General features: G+C 44.8%; 1 protein-coding gene across 6 annotated transcripts in view; it reads right to left on the bottom strand.

The window, feature by feature from the left end:
* The window catches only part of CCDC9 (coiled-coil domain containing 9), a 65,407-nt gene that overhangs the window by 31,472 nt on the left and 17,909 nt on the right, over positions 1-16,026 (bottom strand). For 5 of the 6 annotated variants that reach the window (XM_066581132.1, XM_066581135.1, XM_066581137.1 and 2 more), the window contains exon 12: positions 15,345-15,834. In XM_066581132.1, the coding sequence (XP_066437229.1) occupies positions 15,345-15,834 (490 nt within the window). Of the gene's footprint in view, positions 1-11,441; positions 13,862-15,344; positions 15,835-16,026 lie in introns of those variants that run through there. The other variant, XM_066581138.1, reaches the window with a different exon arrangement.

The raw sequence follows: 16,026 nt of genomic DNA, 5'->3' as shown, positions 1-16,026 counted from the left end.
GAAAATTACTTTAGAGTGCTGACCACTCGGGGTCTCCCTTCCTCCTAACTTGCTGTTCATAGTCTGCTCACAGGTGTGTCACTGGAGGCAGGAGGAGGGCAGAGCAGGAAGTGTAGAAGGTGGAGCATGAGTCATTCTGCTCAAAGAAGTGTATAGACAGCAGAGGGGAGGGGAGAACAGAAGCAGGGACTCCCACAGACACTGCCTACAGCTAATAGTAAGTGACTGTTAAGGCTGGGTTCACACGGGGCGGATTTGCCGTGGAAATTCCGTGCGGAATTTTGCCGCTGCAAATACGCATGCGGCTGCTAATCCCGGGATTAGCCAGCCATGTGGACGAGATTTCTCAGAAATCTCGTCCACACGGAACGGCAAATCCGCTGTGGCTGCTGCGGCGCGGATTTGCCGACCGCAGCATGTTCATTTTTTTTTTCCGCTGTGGCCGCGCTCTCCTCTATGGGAGCGCCGGCCGCAGTGGAAGAGCGAGCGGCCGGGCCGCTTCAAAGCTGCCTCGGGTTTTGCAGCAGCGGTTCTCCCGGCGGAAATCTCGTGGTTTTTCACTGCGGCCAAACCGCAAGATTTCCGCCGAGAATCCGCCCTGTGAGAACCCAGCCTTCCTGTGTTTTAGCTACTGAAATCACACCATTGCTCATTACTGCTGTAGTGTCCTCCTTGATGATATGTCTCTCTGTGTTGTTACAGACCTTACTACCCACCTTGAGTGGGATTCACATATACAGGCTGCAGTGCAGGAAATACCAGATTAAAGTCATATAATGGCAGTAGGGCATCAACTTTCTTCCTAACTTGCTGCCCACCTTCTGCTAGCAAGTGTGTCACTGGAGCCTGGAGGAGGGCAGAACAGTAAATAGGAGTCATCCTACTCATTTAAGTATATAGAAAGCAGAGGGGAGTGGGAGGATGAAAAAGACTCACACAGACACTGGCTGCAGGTAATAGTAAATGAATGTTCACTGTTTTACCTACTGAAATCACACCTCCTCTGCTAAATACTTGTGCAGTGGCCTCCTTGATGATGTTATGTCATTATTTTACAGTTAGGAGACTAGAATCTGCAATTCTGTGTACAGTCTATTGAACACAGTACAGCAGCAACTCCTTTCACTTATCCCGAGAGAAGTGAGAATCACATATATAGGATGCAGGAAGGTGAAAATGGGAAAAATACAGGATACAAGTCATGTAATGGCCATAAATAGTTTTAATCTTTATATACACAGAGTAGCATATGATAAAAAGTCATCTAAAAAGGTACACTTTGAGGTCTTCTCAGACAGGTAAATTATGCCCATGTTTAACTCTTCATGTCCTGGATATACCAGGACTTCTCACAGTTTTATGACCCGAACTTACAGTACCGCCGCTCCCAGGGGTAAGCATGAGTATAATGCGCCCCTCTAAGCAAGACCTTATTCAGGCTTGTGATGCAAAGACTATAACAGAAAGGAGTCTCTTCACCCTAAAGCCTCCTGCAGCCAGAAGGGCTTATCCCTGTATATTTGGTGAGAGATGATTTAAAAGCTTTCTCATATTTTTGGCAGCAAACGTATAAATAAAGCGCACACTGCCATCCACGTGAAGACAGCTTTAAAGGGAACCTGGCTGTAGTTTTAGCTGTACTAGACAGGCTACAGAACAGACTTCTGCATAACAGGCCTTTCCAAATCTAGGGTTGTGACTGTCCCATTTCTAAACATACGTTCAAAAAATGTTTTTTAAACCTCCCCACGCCTCTTGTAAATAACACCATCCACTGGGCAGATCCAAATTCAGGTTTTAGCATACACTAGCCCACCATGGCTGCTGCTGTGTTAAGTCGTTCTGAGTTTAGAACTTCATGCATGCGCCGGACGTTCCACAGACTGACTGGCACATGTGCAGAGCACATATGACTAGTGTGGGCAGATTTGTTACTCCGATCTGCACATGCAGAAGCCCGGCGCATGCATGAAGTTCTAAACTCACTCAGAATGACGTAACACAGTACCAGTCAGGGTGGGCTAGTGTATGCTAAAATCTGCGGCCCGAAGAGTCGGTCCGGGCACACCCACTGGACCAGACTGTGGTATTTGCATTTGGCAGGGAAGGTTTTAATAACATTTTTTGTAGGAATGCTTAGAAACGGGTCAGTTACAAAAATATATTTGGAAAAGCCCGTTATTCATCACTCAGTCTGCCCCTGAGTCTGTCTAGTATGGTTAAAACCACGGACGGGGGTCCCTTTAAGAAATGGGAAAAAGCAGAGAGCTCTGCGACATGCCATAATCTCATCACAAAAGTACTAGCAAAGATGTTGAAAAGTCTAAACTATGAAGCTCCACATTGGGGGACACAATGTTCCGCAGCGATAACATCTTCAGATGGCACAGATACGTTTCCTAGTATTGCAGAACTGTATGAAACGATCTCCATCTTAGGACACTTGTGGCTGATAACACATTTGGACATTTTTATGCAAGATTTTGGAATTTAACTAGTTCAACACCGGGCACTTTTCTCCTTTAATGACCAGGTGTCGTTCCGCTATTTCAGCACGCTCAATTATGCAGTTTGTGTCTTTTTTCCACGTCACACGGGGCTTTACTTTTATATCAGCATTATTTTATTTTTTTCGTAAAATCAGCGGGACTATGTATATTGTAGTCACTTCAGGCTCCTAGCTAATGCTTATCAAGCACCAACTCGATGCTGAAATCCCTCCCTGCTCACTTTCTTTATGCTCTGCTAACACCCCCATGAGGCATCAGCACAGAAACATATGAGCAGCTAGAGCCTGTACCATCTCTGCCTGCACGGAAGACACTGCCATTACCATCCGTATTCAGATAAATAAGCTATAGACCATAATTGCACAGTCAGAAGGATGAGCTGTCATCTCCTTCCTTAGGGTGCCTACCCACTAGCGTTTTTTTTCCCTGCGAAATCCGCAGCATTTTTTTCTCTGCAGGGGTCTATGGGACTTGTAATGTTAAAACCGCGATCGCGCAAAATCGCAATTTACCGCGAAATGGATTTTGCGGTAAATTGCGATTTTGCGCGATCGCGATTTTAACATTACAAGTCCCATAGACCCCTGCAGAGAAAAAAATGCTGCGAATTTCGCAGGGAAAAAAAACGCTAGTGGGTAGGCACCCTTATAACGGTGTGGCAGGAGCCTCTAGTCATCAGCAGTAACTGTGTTAGGTACTTCTTCGTAGAGAGCCTGTGTGGTAGGGTCCATCACACAGGAATTATGCCAACTGAAAAACAGACTTCTTGCAAGAACAAGTAACTCTCAAGTGGTTAGAATGAGATCACATGACCCACGTCCGGGGAGGGACTCAAGGAGGTTTCCGATTTAAAAAAAAACAAAAACGGAAGAACAAGGTAATACTTGGTCACTTACATATACTGGGGGGCTAGCTATATAATAAATGAAAAATAATTCCACCAGTGAGAATTCATTGATTTCATGTGAAATTTGATAAATACGTTACATCTTTAAGCTGAAGAGGAGAACAAAAACATGCCAGAAAAGAGGGGTGTCAAAAAGTCCCCTGATAAATACCCCCCATGTGCATGTTAGGATTGTGGGAAACCAAGAGTCCAGTGATTGTTATGAGAATAAACATTGTTTGCACCATCAACAGGGCCCAAGCCTAATTGGGAATGCGGGGTGGGGTGTGAGGAGATGGAGTTCTTGTATAAGTTACAGCATGCCCATTTTTGATAACTGTGCAGAATAAGCTGGCATGTGTGTACATGAGCAACACCGCTAGATCCTGCATTTAATTACCAATTTTTCTCCTCTGCAGTCCCCATCTCTAATTCTTAGTTGTCCCTGAGCTGGTGGGTGTAGACTAGCTGTTATACTGGCTCTCATACATCCAACAGCTCAAAGAGATAGGAGAGCAGGATCTCTTCTCTGTAGGTATGGTCACATGGCAGACATTGGCGTGGACATTTTCCACATCAAAAGAACTGTCAAAATCCTGTTTTTTTCTGCCGTTGATCTGCATATGGAATTGGCCCTGTAAATAAGCAAAATAGGTTTCTGGCAAATCAAGTTTCCACGTCAGAATTCTGCATGTGGATTTTGCCCACGGGCGGGCAAATTCTACATGCAGTTCCGCACCAAAAACAATGTCAGAAAACAGATTTTGAGACGGTTTACCAAAAAAACTTCCATAGCGAATTCTGGCATGTGAACATACCCTTAGGGCTCCTTCACACGGGCTTTTTTTTTTCGTAGCAGTGTTTTGTGAGTCAAAACCAGTAATGGTGGTACTTACAGACAGAAAGTATAATGAAGAGATTTGCATTTCTTCCATATTTTGGACCCACTCCTGGTTTTGGCTCACAAAACACTGATACAAAAAGCCAGGGTGAAGGAGCCCTAAGTGTGCTGTGTATGGGAATCATAGCAGCCAGTCTATACCCATCAGCGCAGAGAGACAGGACAGCAGGATCTCCCCATCTCTCTCTGAGCTAGTGGGTGTAGACTGCTGCTATGGTGTTTCCCATACACTGCACACATAAAGAGCACTAGCTGTTCTATTCATGAGTTGGTGGGTATAGGTTAACTATTATGCCTTCTTCCATACACAGCAGGCATAGAAAAATAGAGATACTGCTGTTCTATGTGTGTTGTGTGTGGGAGACAGCATAGAAGCTAATCTACATGCACCAACTCAGAGAGAGGAGAGCCTGCAGTCCCACGTATGCTGTGTATGGGTAACATCATAGCAGCTAATCTACACCCATCAGCTCGGAGAAATAAAGAAGAGATCCTGCTGTCCTAACTGCTATGATGCTTCTCATACGCTGCACACATAGGAGAGAAGGATCTCTTCTTGTCGATCTCTGAGCTGATGGGTGTAGACTAGCTGTTATGCTGTCTCCCATATACTGCACACACACACAAGAGGAGATCCTGCTCTGTCTCTCTGAGCTGGTGCCTGTAGACTACCTGCTATGTTGTTTCCACATACACAGCACATGTAGCAAAGCGAGATCTCTTCTCAGTCTCTCTGGAGCACACCCTCACAAGTAACTGCTCAATACTGTTGCCCAAATGTCCTCCATGATGCAGTGTAGATATAATTCCACTAGCTGTGAGACAGTCAACTGTTCCAATTAGTTGCTGCAGCTGCCATGTCTGTCTGCTTGTCTTCCTCCCTCAATCGACTTCTATGGGCAACATCAGGCATCCTCCTCCTCCACTTCCTGTTCTTGTTATCTCCTTTACTAGAAATAGACTTCACTTTGACAACTCTCAGTGGCCAGCGCTTTAGAGGGATTTTTCAGCACAAGGTCATCATTTTAGGTAAATAAAAGGGATTTGTATTCTTTGTGTCGTTATCACACAAGCACAAGTTTGTTGAAGCGTTCAGAACCATCTAAGCTCCCCGCATCCTTATCACTCTCCTGGTTCATTATTTTGACATTTTTCTGAAGGCGAGGATCAATTTTCAGACACAGTGTGCAATTATAATTATCTCTCTTATATTCCAGTTTCCTTCCACATTCCGAAATGGTAGAGTACTGAAAGGTTAATTGACTTACAATTAGACTGACCCAAGTGTGCAAGTTTGGGAAGTCATACTGCCAGCCCCACAGCGGACAGGGGCTAATGAGAAACTCTAGAGCACTGCAGAATATGTAAGCAACACTAAATATACACCATCTACACCGAGCACATTGTGTGGATTTATAGAGGATATTCCCCGAGTAACGTTAGTGCACTAGTGACACCTGCAGGGCACTTTTTGTATTTAAAAAAAAAAAAAAAAAGGTATGTAGTCATAAAATACACCCCAATGAGCCCTCCTAAATAGTGCTAGAATAACCCAAGACTGTAAGGAACCAATGTATCAGGTTTTTCCTGTGTGTCTAGAACAGATTACCCCATGATGCGCAGTATCCGGGCGCAGCTTAATTCCCAGATACAGTAATTGCAGAAGTTTAGTGAATATCCCACAGAGATAGATACGCCTAGCCTCGTAAGATGGCTTCTGGAAGTTGGGACTAAAGCCACATTTCTGACGGATTCACGAGATGTCCGCACCAATCCCAATATAGAGAATCAATTTCTTCTTCTCTTGGCAACCACATGTGGGACGAAGTTGTAGACGTTTCCATAAGTCCCATTCACTTTGATGGTGAGGATGTAGATGTTCCCAAGAAATGCGAGCCCTTTTTAGGGATTGAGGGAGGCAGCCAAAAGTTTACAAACTGCAAGGGATCACTGCTGCTTATCCTTTATCTGCGCCTGTACAAGTCCTGGCAGCTGAACGCATATATCTCTAATACTGCCCACTTCTATACCATTCGCAACCTTATTGGTTCTTTGGATTTACTGCTTCCCGGTGATTGGTTATTTAGGTTGCATCATGGACGGTGATTGGTTATTTGAGTTGCCTGATTCACGGTGATTATTTGATTTGGGTGATTCATGGTCAGTGGTTGTTTAGGTTGGCTTGTGTAGAAGTGGGGAGTAAAAGGCTAATGTGCCAGCCGTACTGGATGCTCTTCTAGGCGTTCTTCAGCAACTTCCCCCACGTTTTCTGCTGCTCTTCCACAGCAGGACATTGACACCATGGTGCATAAGGCTTGCCAAGCATTGTGCCCGTGGCAGTGCCAACACCCTACTCCTCTGCTGCAGCACTAAAGATAGCCAGAGACCCAGCACAGAAGCCCAACCAAGCGGACGGACAAGTAGAATGAGGACTACAGATACACTACCCGTGAATGAGAGTTGCAACCAAGAGGCTCAGGCACAACACATATCGAAACAGCAGTGCAGACAATATACAGGTCGGGAGGGGTATCATCACTCCTTAAAAAGGGGTTTTGTTATTAGGAAAAAAAATGCTATACTTACCGGTTCCTCTGCAGCCAGTCTTCTCACCTATCTTCTCCTGGCTCCTCCAGTCCGCCAGGTCACATCACCTCCAACCAGTCAGAAGCGCACATTGCCATCATTCTGCTTCCTGCAGGTCTATGTATACTATGTCACTAGTGATGAATCGTTCACTGCCTAGCAGGGAATGCCAAGTCCTCGTCAGCCTTCTCTAGCTGGGGCTGTTGCTGTGACTGCACGTGCACAGTGTCGCACTACAAATGTTCACATACTATATACCGGCGACACACCATGCATGCGCAGTCACGGCAATAGCCCACACCTGCATGCTAAAAGAGGCTGCCAAGGATTTGGCGTTCACTGCCCAGCAGGAAGTGAAATGTAGCGAACAGCCGCTACATAACAGGAAGAATAGTATCCGGCTGGGTGGAGGTGAGGTGACCCTGGGAACCGGAGGAGCCGGGCAAAGATCGGCAAGGAATAGGCAAGTATAGATTTATTCCCCCCCCCCAATGACAAAACATTTTTTAAAAGGCCAGCATGTAGAAGGCGAGTAGGGAGACTGAGATGGCCATTCATGCTCCTCTTGGAAATATGCAAATAAGCAAGATGGAACAATAACTCTGCAGTACCAACTATTGGTGGCACTCACTCACCTTCTAGGTTATTTGCATATATTTCCCAGAGGCGCATAATAAGTCTCCTCCTTAAAGGAGAAACTATACCCTTCCAGACCCACAATATAGGCTTCTCACTAACCAAGCTAGAATCCTACTGCACACTGATAAGGGGCAAAAACCCCGAAACAGCTGTCCGTGAATGGTATTGCGGCTTGATTTGCAATTCCCAATCAGTGCTATAAAGACCTGTATAAAAAGAGTCAGGCATTGATTTGCAGGAATGCTGCCATCCAATAGGTGGCACTGCAGAGGCGTTGTTCCATCTTCCTTATTTGCACTGACAATATACATGGACTCAGCACATTAATCTGCAACGGCAGGTCGTATTTCTCATCTGCGATATGGACAGGAATAGGACATGCCATGAGGTTTTTCATGAGAATCATTGGCCATATAAAAATATGTCCACCATCAGGGCTATGAGCACTTTGTTACCTTCATCTTGAGCTGGGCAAAAGAGGGTATGGGGGGGGGGGTCTTATAGCAATGGCTTAACTCAAATAGTAGCTATAGAACGCTTTACCTCTAGAGTGGGTGCTAGCACTCTTGCGAGCAGCATATCTACGCTATATGCAATTGGGCTCCTGATGACTACACCCCCCCTAGGAGTCTCTCTGTGGGTTATTGCTCCAACTGTTTGTGGGACATTAAGGCGTCACTTTCCAGCATCGTTTGCAAGCATATCTAGGGGCTAGTGCCCTGTCAAAAAGATCTACGACGGGCAACATGGCTCCAATTTTTTGTGTTGCTTAAAAACCCCAGAGACATATTTTTTCTGATTGAGCAGGGGATACAAAACCCTGGTGAATCCACCCAATAGCCCTCCATAATACTATGCACAGCCTGACACTTATGCACCCATGTGCTTGTGTTATACAATACTGGGCTGACATAGTATACTCCCTCTATGGTATATATTAACCCTCTACCCTTTATGCTCCCCTATTGTATGGTCAGTTTATCCTCGCTAAGCTGCATGCTTATATCACTGACCACACGATCTGCCTCTCGTGGGTAGCATTTTATGTTTCTTTTGGTGCATTCCTGAAATACTCCCTTCCTGATGATCCGTGGCATTCACGGGGAAACGCGGCGAAGAATTTATTCTATAAAAGGGAATGAAACCCTAATTCACATCTAAAGTAAATAGGAGAATCAATCCTATAAAGGGAACCAAACCATAAATTACATTTAGTGTAATAACAAATAGGACCCTTGTACATCTTTATTTACTAGGTCTTACACGCTCCCGCTAATTCCAGTACCACACTATTACGAGGTGGCTTTGCAAATTCCCCACTGTCACTTTGACAAATATTCTTGGCACATAATAGGCTACTAACATCCATATTGAGCCTATTAATTTAGGGAGAGCTATTTACACTATTTGGCCACTGGGGGCATTAGTGTACGGCCCCACAGTAACCTTGTTTGGAGTATATGTGAGTTGGTCGCCAATATTACAATCTAATTTGGCCACCAACCCATCTAGCATGCTGCCCGTTGTTGGTTTTGTTCTATGTCAGGTGTGCCCTAGAGTGGTATATATTTTTTAGCATTCTATAATAAAATTTATTTTAATCAGTCTAAACTGTGAAAGGCCATATAAAAATATCAATGAGCATGCCACATAAGCCGCCTCCCAAATACAGTAGTATGCGGGGGGGGGGGGGGGGGGGGGAAAGGTGTAGATAGACACGGAAAACAAAAGGGTAGGGGGCACAGCCCAATTCAGGGGGCCAGTGTCAGCACGTTGCAATAAAAGGGAGTCCAGAAGACTCCATACAACAAGGACCCACACAGACCTGGAACAGACTCGGTCGGTCAGGTTTCAAGGGTTAAGTTACACACAACCCATTGTAAGTAACTGGGCTGCTGATAATGTTTAGCATTGTGCTGGGAGTTCCTGCTGGTAGAGAGAGACGAGTGTCTGGACACAGAACTGTTCATATTGCTGAGAGAGGGACGACAAACATGCAGTTTTGTATGAAATAAAGAGGATTTCCATTCTCCAGAAACGACCAGTCAGCTTCTCATTTACAAAAAAATACTGAACAGTTATTTACAAAAATGTATTTAATGTCATTAAAGATCCAGTAAATAAAACAAATCTTAAAATTAATAATTAGGTTTTCAGAAATACAGAATACCAAGACGTTGTCCTTATTGTTACAAGAAATGTCTGATCCACATCTGAAAAAAACAAACAACTGTACGCTGTAGCGCCACTTCAGTGCAGTGGTACATCACGACATATCACAGCATGATCCAATTATTTCATTAAGGACAGCCTTGGTCATGACAATAATTAAATAAAGCGCAACTTCTTCCAAGTTTTGTGAGCAATGCAAAAATAAAATAAAAATGATAAAAATGACAAAAAGGGACCAAGTGTCCTTCAATGGAGCAACAGAGCATTGGACACTTCATGGTTATTGCTAAGTGGAGTTCTCATTTAATGCAACCTTACTGCTAACTATACAAAAGTATCCAAAATATACAAAAAAAAAAAACACCTCATAAATAGCAATTTAGCAATCATCCAGCTGAAGAATACATGTCCGAATACGGAACACGGCTCTGTTTAGGTTTGTGGTAGGCTGCTATGTTAGATTATAGCCACCAGGTGTCACTGCTGTACAACAACAGAGCATTATTAGTCAGGTACAGGGATACAAGATCGCCCATGCATTTACCATGAGGCTGAGAGAGTTTCCATGATTCTGTGCAAGACTAAAAAGACAGGTAAGCAGATGCCATTAGAAAGGGCTCTATGCACTTCAGAAAATAAGGTGCGTGCAGTCGGAGCCGGGCTGTAACAAGTCCAAGAGGCTTACTGGTAGCCCTCCGCCTGCGGCACGTGCCCCACCAGCCTCCCCAGCTATGCCCTGTGGTCCTTATTTACTGAAGTACACGGAAATAATCCAAGACCCTCAACAAATGCAGCAGCTCATCTACTGAGGCTGTAAAACTTCATTCAGGATACGATTTTCTTTATTTTGCCTTCACAAACGTGAGCTGGTGCAATACTTTCTAGGGCGCCACCTATTGGAGGGTAGCATTTCTGCAAGTCAATATCTGACCAGAAACAAAAAAAAACAAAAAACAGTCCAGATGCTGTACACTGAATGGCTGGTGCCAAGCAGGATTTAAAGAGTGCCTACCCTTTAAAATTGTACAGAATAGGCGATTTCAAGCCTTTTTTTGGTAAAAGGTTTTGTCAGCATATTCTGTACATTTTACTTACAAAGCCCCTATTCAGCTGTACAGCTAGGTGAAGACGGGGCTGAGAAATCCATGATCGCCCCACTCCATAACAGAAGAGGGCACTCCATCCAGCTGTAGACAATATAAAGCTCCATTTTACTAATAACTGCATTTTATGTCATCTTAGTTCTTTGTGTCCCCCAATGTGTCTGTCCCACCGCCAGGGTGTTCTACAACCCTCTCGCTCCCGCTGTTTCCGGCAGTGTGCTGTGTCAGGAGAAGCTGTTTCAGTCTGCAAACAGCTTCTCCTCCCCACAGCATACCTGCTTACTGCCTGACTGAGGACACTTGGGTGTGTAGTATGCAATGAGTCCCTGGCAGTGCATTGGGTCAGGAGGTGAGCAAGGGGATTTATAGAACACCCCATTGGTGAGACAGACACATTGGGGGACACAGAACTAAGATTACACTTTAAAAAAATGTAGTCAATAAAATGGAACTGTATATTGGCAACCGCATATCTACAGCAGTTCTAGAGAGCAGCAGCAGATACATCTGGATGAAGCGCCCTCTAATGTTATGCAGTGAGATGAAGACTGATTTCTTAGCCCTGTCGTCACCTAGCTGTATAGCTGAAGAGGGGTTTGGTAAGTAAAATGTACAGAAGAGGCTGATAAAACCTATTGCCAAAATACTTGAAATTGCCTATTCTGTACATTTTAAGTCTAAGTACTCTTTAAAGGAGAGTGTACAACAGTTTGTGTCTAAAATTACTTACATGTGCTAGCAGTCTTACATTGTCCATTACACTTAATTATGTGTAAATACTGTAAAATGTAACCCAAGTAGTGTTTCTTATGCCAAGCGTACAGGATGCAAAGATAAAGCAATGGAAGGCCCCCAGGATGGGTTGCTGCAGCCTTTATAGGCCATGTCCAACCTACGACCAAATCTTATTGCATCTAAGGCTTCATTCGCATGGAACTTTAACCCCCGATCCAGGATGTCTCCATGGGCTGCCACTAGTAAAACAGACCAAAGCTGCAAGTTTTGGTCTTCCTTCTATCAGGTTTCCATCTGACTCCAGCATTTAGGTCGGACAGAACAGTCAACTAGGCTATTCCGTCCAGCTGCATTTGAATGGAGACTTTGAAGAAGCAGAGACCACAGCTGCAAGCTTCAGGCTTGGTTGTGGTGATAGGAAGCCTATGGAGATTCTCATATGGAGCCGTGGGCAACAGCCCTTGAACAGGTTTCTAAGTGTAATGCGAGTTTAGTCCAAGCGTGCGTTCACACAGATTTGTTGCTCATCTGGAGCAGATTTCATCCCTTCAATTTGAATTGAAAGGACGAAAACTGATGCAGATCTGCACAAAATCAGATACATGTAAATGGACCAACACAAAAAATGAAGCAACTTTGCAAAAAAAAAACCCTAGCTTTGTGTCTGCAGCTCTTATGCAGAACTATACGTCTCTATAATTCCTGCCAACAAACCAACCTTGTGTAGTCTCATTCTGCAATCCTACTCCATTCCATCTAGACTCCATATATACATTATATTTGGTATATCAGCAAGAATTAGGGGACAGATGGAAGGGAGTACAACTGCAGAATCAGACTACACCATTTGTTTGTAAGCTGTTGCCATAGAGATCCATAGGAGCTGTATACTCAAGACAGTGAAAAATTATTAAAATCACATCCAATAAGCACCATAAACTAAGTTCTTGTGCTTATTAGGAGAGGGAACGTAAAGTCTAGGGGTACTCTTCTACTTACCTGGCCCCCTGTTCCCTCGCTGTCACTGCTCAAAGTCAGTACTTGGTCTGAAAGTGTAACTCTTCTTCAGTCTATCCTCTACAGAAGTGCCTGCACTGTATGTGTACGCATGAACTGACAGAAGGACGGTCATGCTCACAGACCAAGAGCTGACATCGCGGGGTAACAGCAAGGGAACAGGAAGTCGGGTAAGTATAATAAAACTACACACCTGGACTCCGCAGTCCCTGTCCTATAAGAACCATAACTTATTTTATAGTGTGTATCAGACGTGACACGTTCCCCTTAACTAAGGCCATTTACAAACTTACTTCATTAGAAAGACATTTTGTTAGTATGGACATACCCTTTAAAAGGGTTCCCCACCATAAGCATCACTTGCACATCAATAACATAATCAGATCAGTGGGGATCTCAGTAAAGCCTTTTTCTTAAAAAGCTGTCCAAATTGCAATATAAGCCCAGTCACTTGGATGGACTGCTGCAATTCCAGATACAGCGCTGGGTTGGGCGTAGTGCAGATTTGCAAAGAAGCCAAAGCTGCGGCCGTGCCACTTCTTCCTAGGCATCAAGAGAGTCCCACCAGTCAGATCTTCACTAATCAAACACCATATTCCAGCAGTGGTTATGGTGGGAAAGCCACCTTAAAGGAATTTTCCAGTTCTTTAAAATTGGGACGGAGCTGAGCTACAACACAAAACAGTGAAGAGGACACAGCACCATCCGCAGGAGCACCATGGCCCCTTCATACAGTAGTAGAGCCTCCCCTGAACTTAAATTGATGACCTAGTCTAGAACAGACCATCAATTTTAAAGAACAGGATAACCCCTTTTAAAGGCCAGAGCAACCAATGCATGTGTGTGCATGCAAGAACTGCAGGCCAAGATTAGGAAAAGAGCATGAACATATATTATTTATTATTTCTACTAATATATGCTGGCTTACCTTTTAAGAAATACTTTCATATAAATCAGCACTTTCTATCGTTGATCATACATTGCACAGATAAGAGAAACTGTAGAAAAGCCCCTTACCAAGTCAGCAGCCCGTAAGGTGGGCTAGTTACCATACATTAGACATAAACGAGTCAGCAGCAATATGGCATAAGAGAATTCACAGTGAGGTGATGGAACCAAAGCCCCTGAGGTCAGCCGCGTGATTCTGTGCCCGATGACATGCATGAACGCAAGTGTATTATTCGGGCTCTAGTCCATGCAGATCAATCGCACAAGGCCAAGCATTCACTATCCAATCACAAGCGCTGCGGGAGGAGACCTGGCAGGAAGCGGAAGGGTTAATAGCTGACTTTGTGCTGTTTCCTGTCATAGCCTGCGGGTTTGGGAAGAACAGAAACTTCAGTCCATGTGAAAAATAATTAGGTATCCTTAATTAAGATGATCACATACCGCCAATCACTAAAGAACGTTCTGTACATAGAGATCTATAGACGTGGGTTATACTGCGGCCGGACAGCGAATCCCGGATGTCATGCAGGAGGGAGGGGGAACAAGGGACAAAATAGATCTAGATCAGCAAATCAACTCCAGTCCGCTTGTACCCCAACAGGTCAGGTTGGCAGGATTTCCTTAGTAGTGCATAGGTGATGTCATTATAGTCAGTGTTCTCTCTATAGGATATCGTGAATCATCTCCTGTTGGGGGGACACCTGGGGACTGGAATGTAGGAACACTGATCTGGGTGCCCATACCTGCTGTGGATGATCCGCAGTAACCGCCTGCAGATCATTACTAACTGCCGGGCTGCACCGGAGGCTTGCCAACTAAAAAATGAGCAAGTCCAGTGCAGCCTGCGATTAATGGGGTCCAATTACAATGGCTTGCAATTACCGCAAGCTATCCACTCCAAGTACAGGTACCCTTAGACTGAAGCCCCATGCAACCAAAACCCACGGCAGCCGATGGTCACAGACAAGATCATGCAGCCATTGGCTGTATGTGGTTACCACATTGCGGAGCTGCAGCCTTCCAGAGACTCATTTTGGCTTAGCCTATTTATGGCAAATACCTGATAATCATCTTTTACATTGGTCAGTTTAGAAATCAATTCTCTATGAAACAACTTCCTGTTAACCCTTTCAAGACCAGCGGTTTTTTTTTTTTTGTCTTTTTTTTTTTTTTCAGCCCTGCCTTCCAAGAGCCATATCTATTTATCCATTGACATGGCTGTTGTGCCCTTTTTTGGGGGAAGGGGGGGGGGGGGTAGGGTTGAGAGTTAGGGACTCAGTTTAGTGGGCTGTGTTACGCCATTTCTGCACTCCTGGCCACCTCACACAGAGGAATTCCCACTGCAGCCATTCTTGGCCAAGATGGGACTACCCCTTTCAGCTTGTGCTTATATATAGCAGCCAATTTGAGTGGCAATGTAAAGCAAGGAGGATGTACAGAGAAGCAAGCTGAGCTGCTGATTAGACGGGAAGGCTGTTTCAGACTATCTCAAAGTTTTACTACTACAGTCACTGCTCATAATTGTCTAATGCAGCAGAAATAAAGAGCTGCCGACACAAAAGCTCCCTGTACATAAAGGTCTGCTCATGATGGGGTTGTAGGACACCATCCAAAAGACAACCCTACAATGCTGTCTGTACCAAACGCCAGGAACGTAGATTATCTTATTAGGACATTGTATAGATGGTTTGAGAATTTAAAGGGACACAGTCAAGCAACTACTGACTACTCCCTACATTACCTGCTGGCCTTGACATAGGTTGATGCTTTTCACTGAGTCATCCCACTATACCATAGTTTGTACACCATCACATGACACTAAAATTAGTACAGTACCATTCACTGACCTGAGGGGGAGAAGTTTGGAGATTTTGCATCTTCACTGGAGCCCCTTGTACTTCCGGCCTGAGGCGGACTGTCCTCGCTGCTACTTCCCCGAGGAGACAGCAGCTCCATTTCCTCTCCCCAGTCTGTTACTGGGCAGTGTCCTTCCGGGGAGAATGGGCTGGTGGGTTTGGACTCCACAGCTCGGTCATCAGCGCTCACGTTAGGTGGAGGCATTGTCAGCTTAGGGGTCTCTGCCTGTTTTGGTAGCCTCTGTTCTTTTGGGGTAGCTGAAGGAGCGTTGGCCGTAGCAGCTTTATGATCTACTTCAGCCTCTAAGGAATCCTCTTCCTCCACATCATCTTCATCATCCTCCTCATCACCACTAGTATCTGTCCATTCTTCATCATCTTCTACAGAATCATCATCTGCTACAGTTTCATGTTTCTTCTCCCTCACTGCTGCTGACATTTCTGGCATCCGTTTCTGCGGCTCCACTGGCTTCCTGATCTCCTGGAATAGAAGAATCAGAGCAAGACAAATGGCGTGACCGCATATTCGTATCCGATACAGAGCTTCTAAAAAGGTACAGCAGTTAGTGGCTAAAGGTGTTCACGGTATTCAGACCCAACACCTTTATCATCTTTGTTGAGGATCCCCGACCCCCCCCCCCCCATGTCTCTGTGCCCACCGTCCGCTATGAGA

This window comes from Eleutherodactylus coqui, chromosome 10 (assembly GCF_035609145.1).
Source record: "Eleutherodactylus coqui strain aEleCoq1 chromosome 10, aEleCoq1.hap1, whole genome shotgun sequence".
Lineage (NCBI taxonomy): Eukaryota > Metazoa > Chordata > Amphibia > Anura > Eleutherodactylidae > Eleutherodactylus > Eleutherodactylus coqui.
Note: the sequence above shows the minus strand (reverse complement) of the source record. Positions and strands in the feature narration are given on the sequence as shown.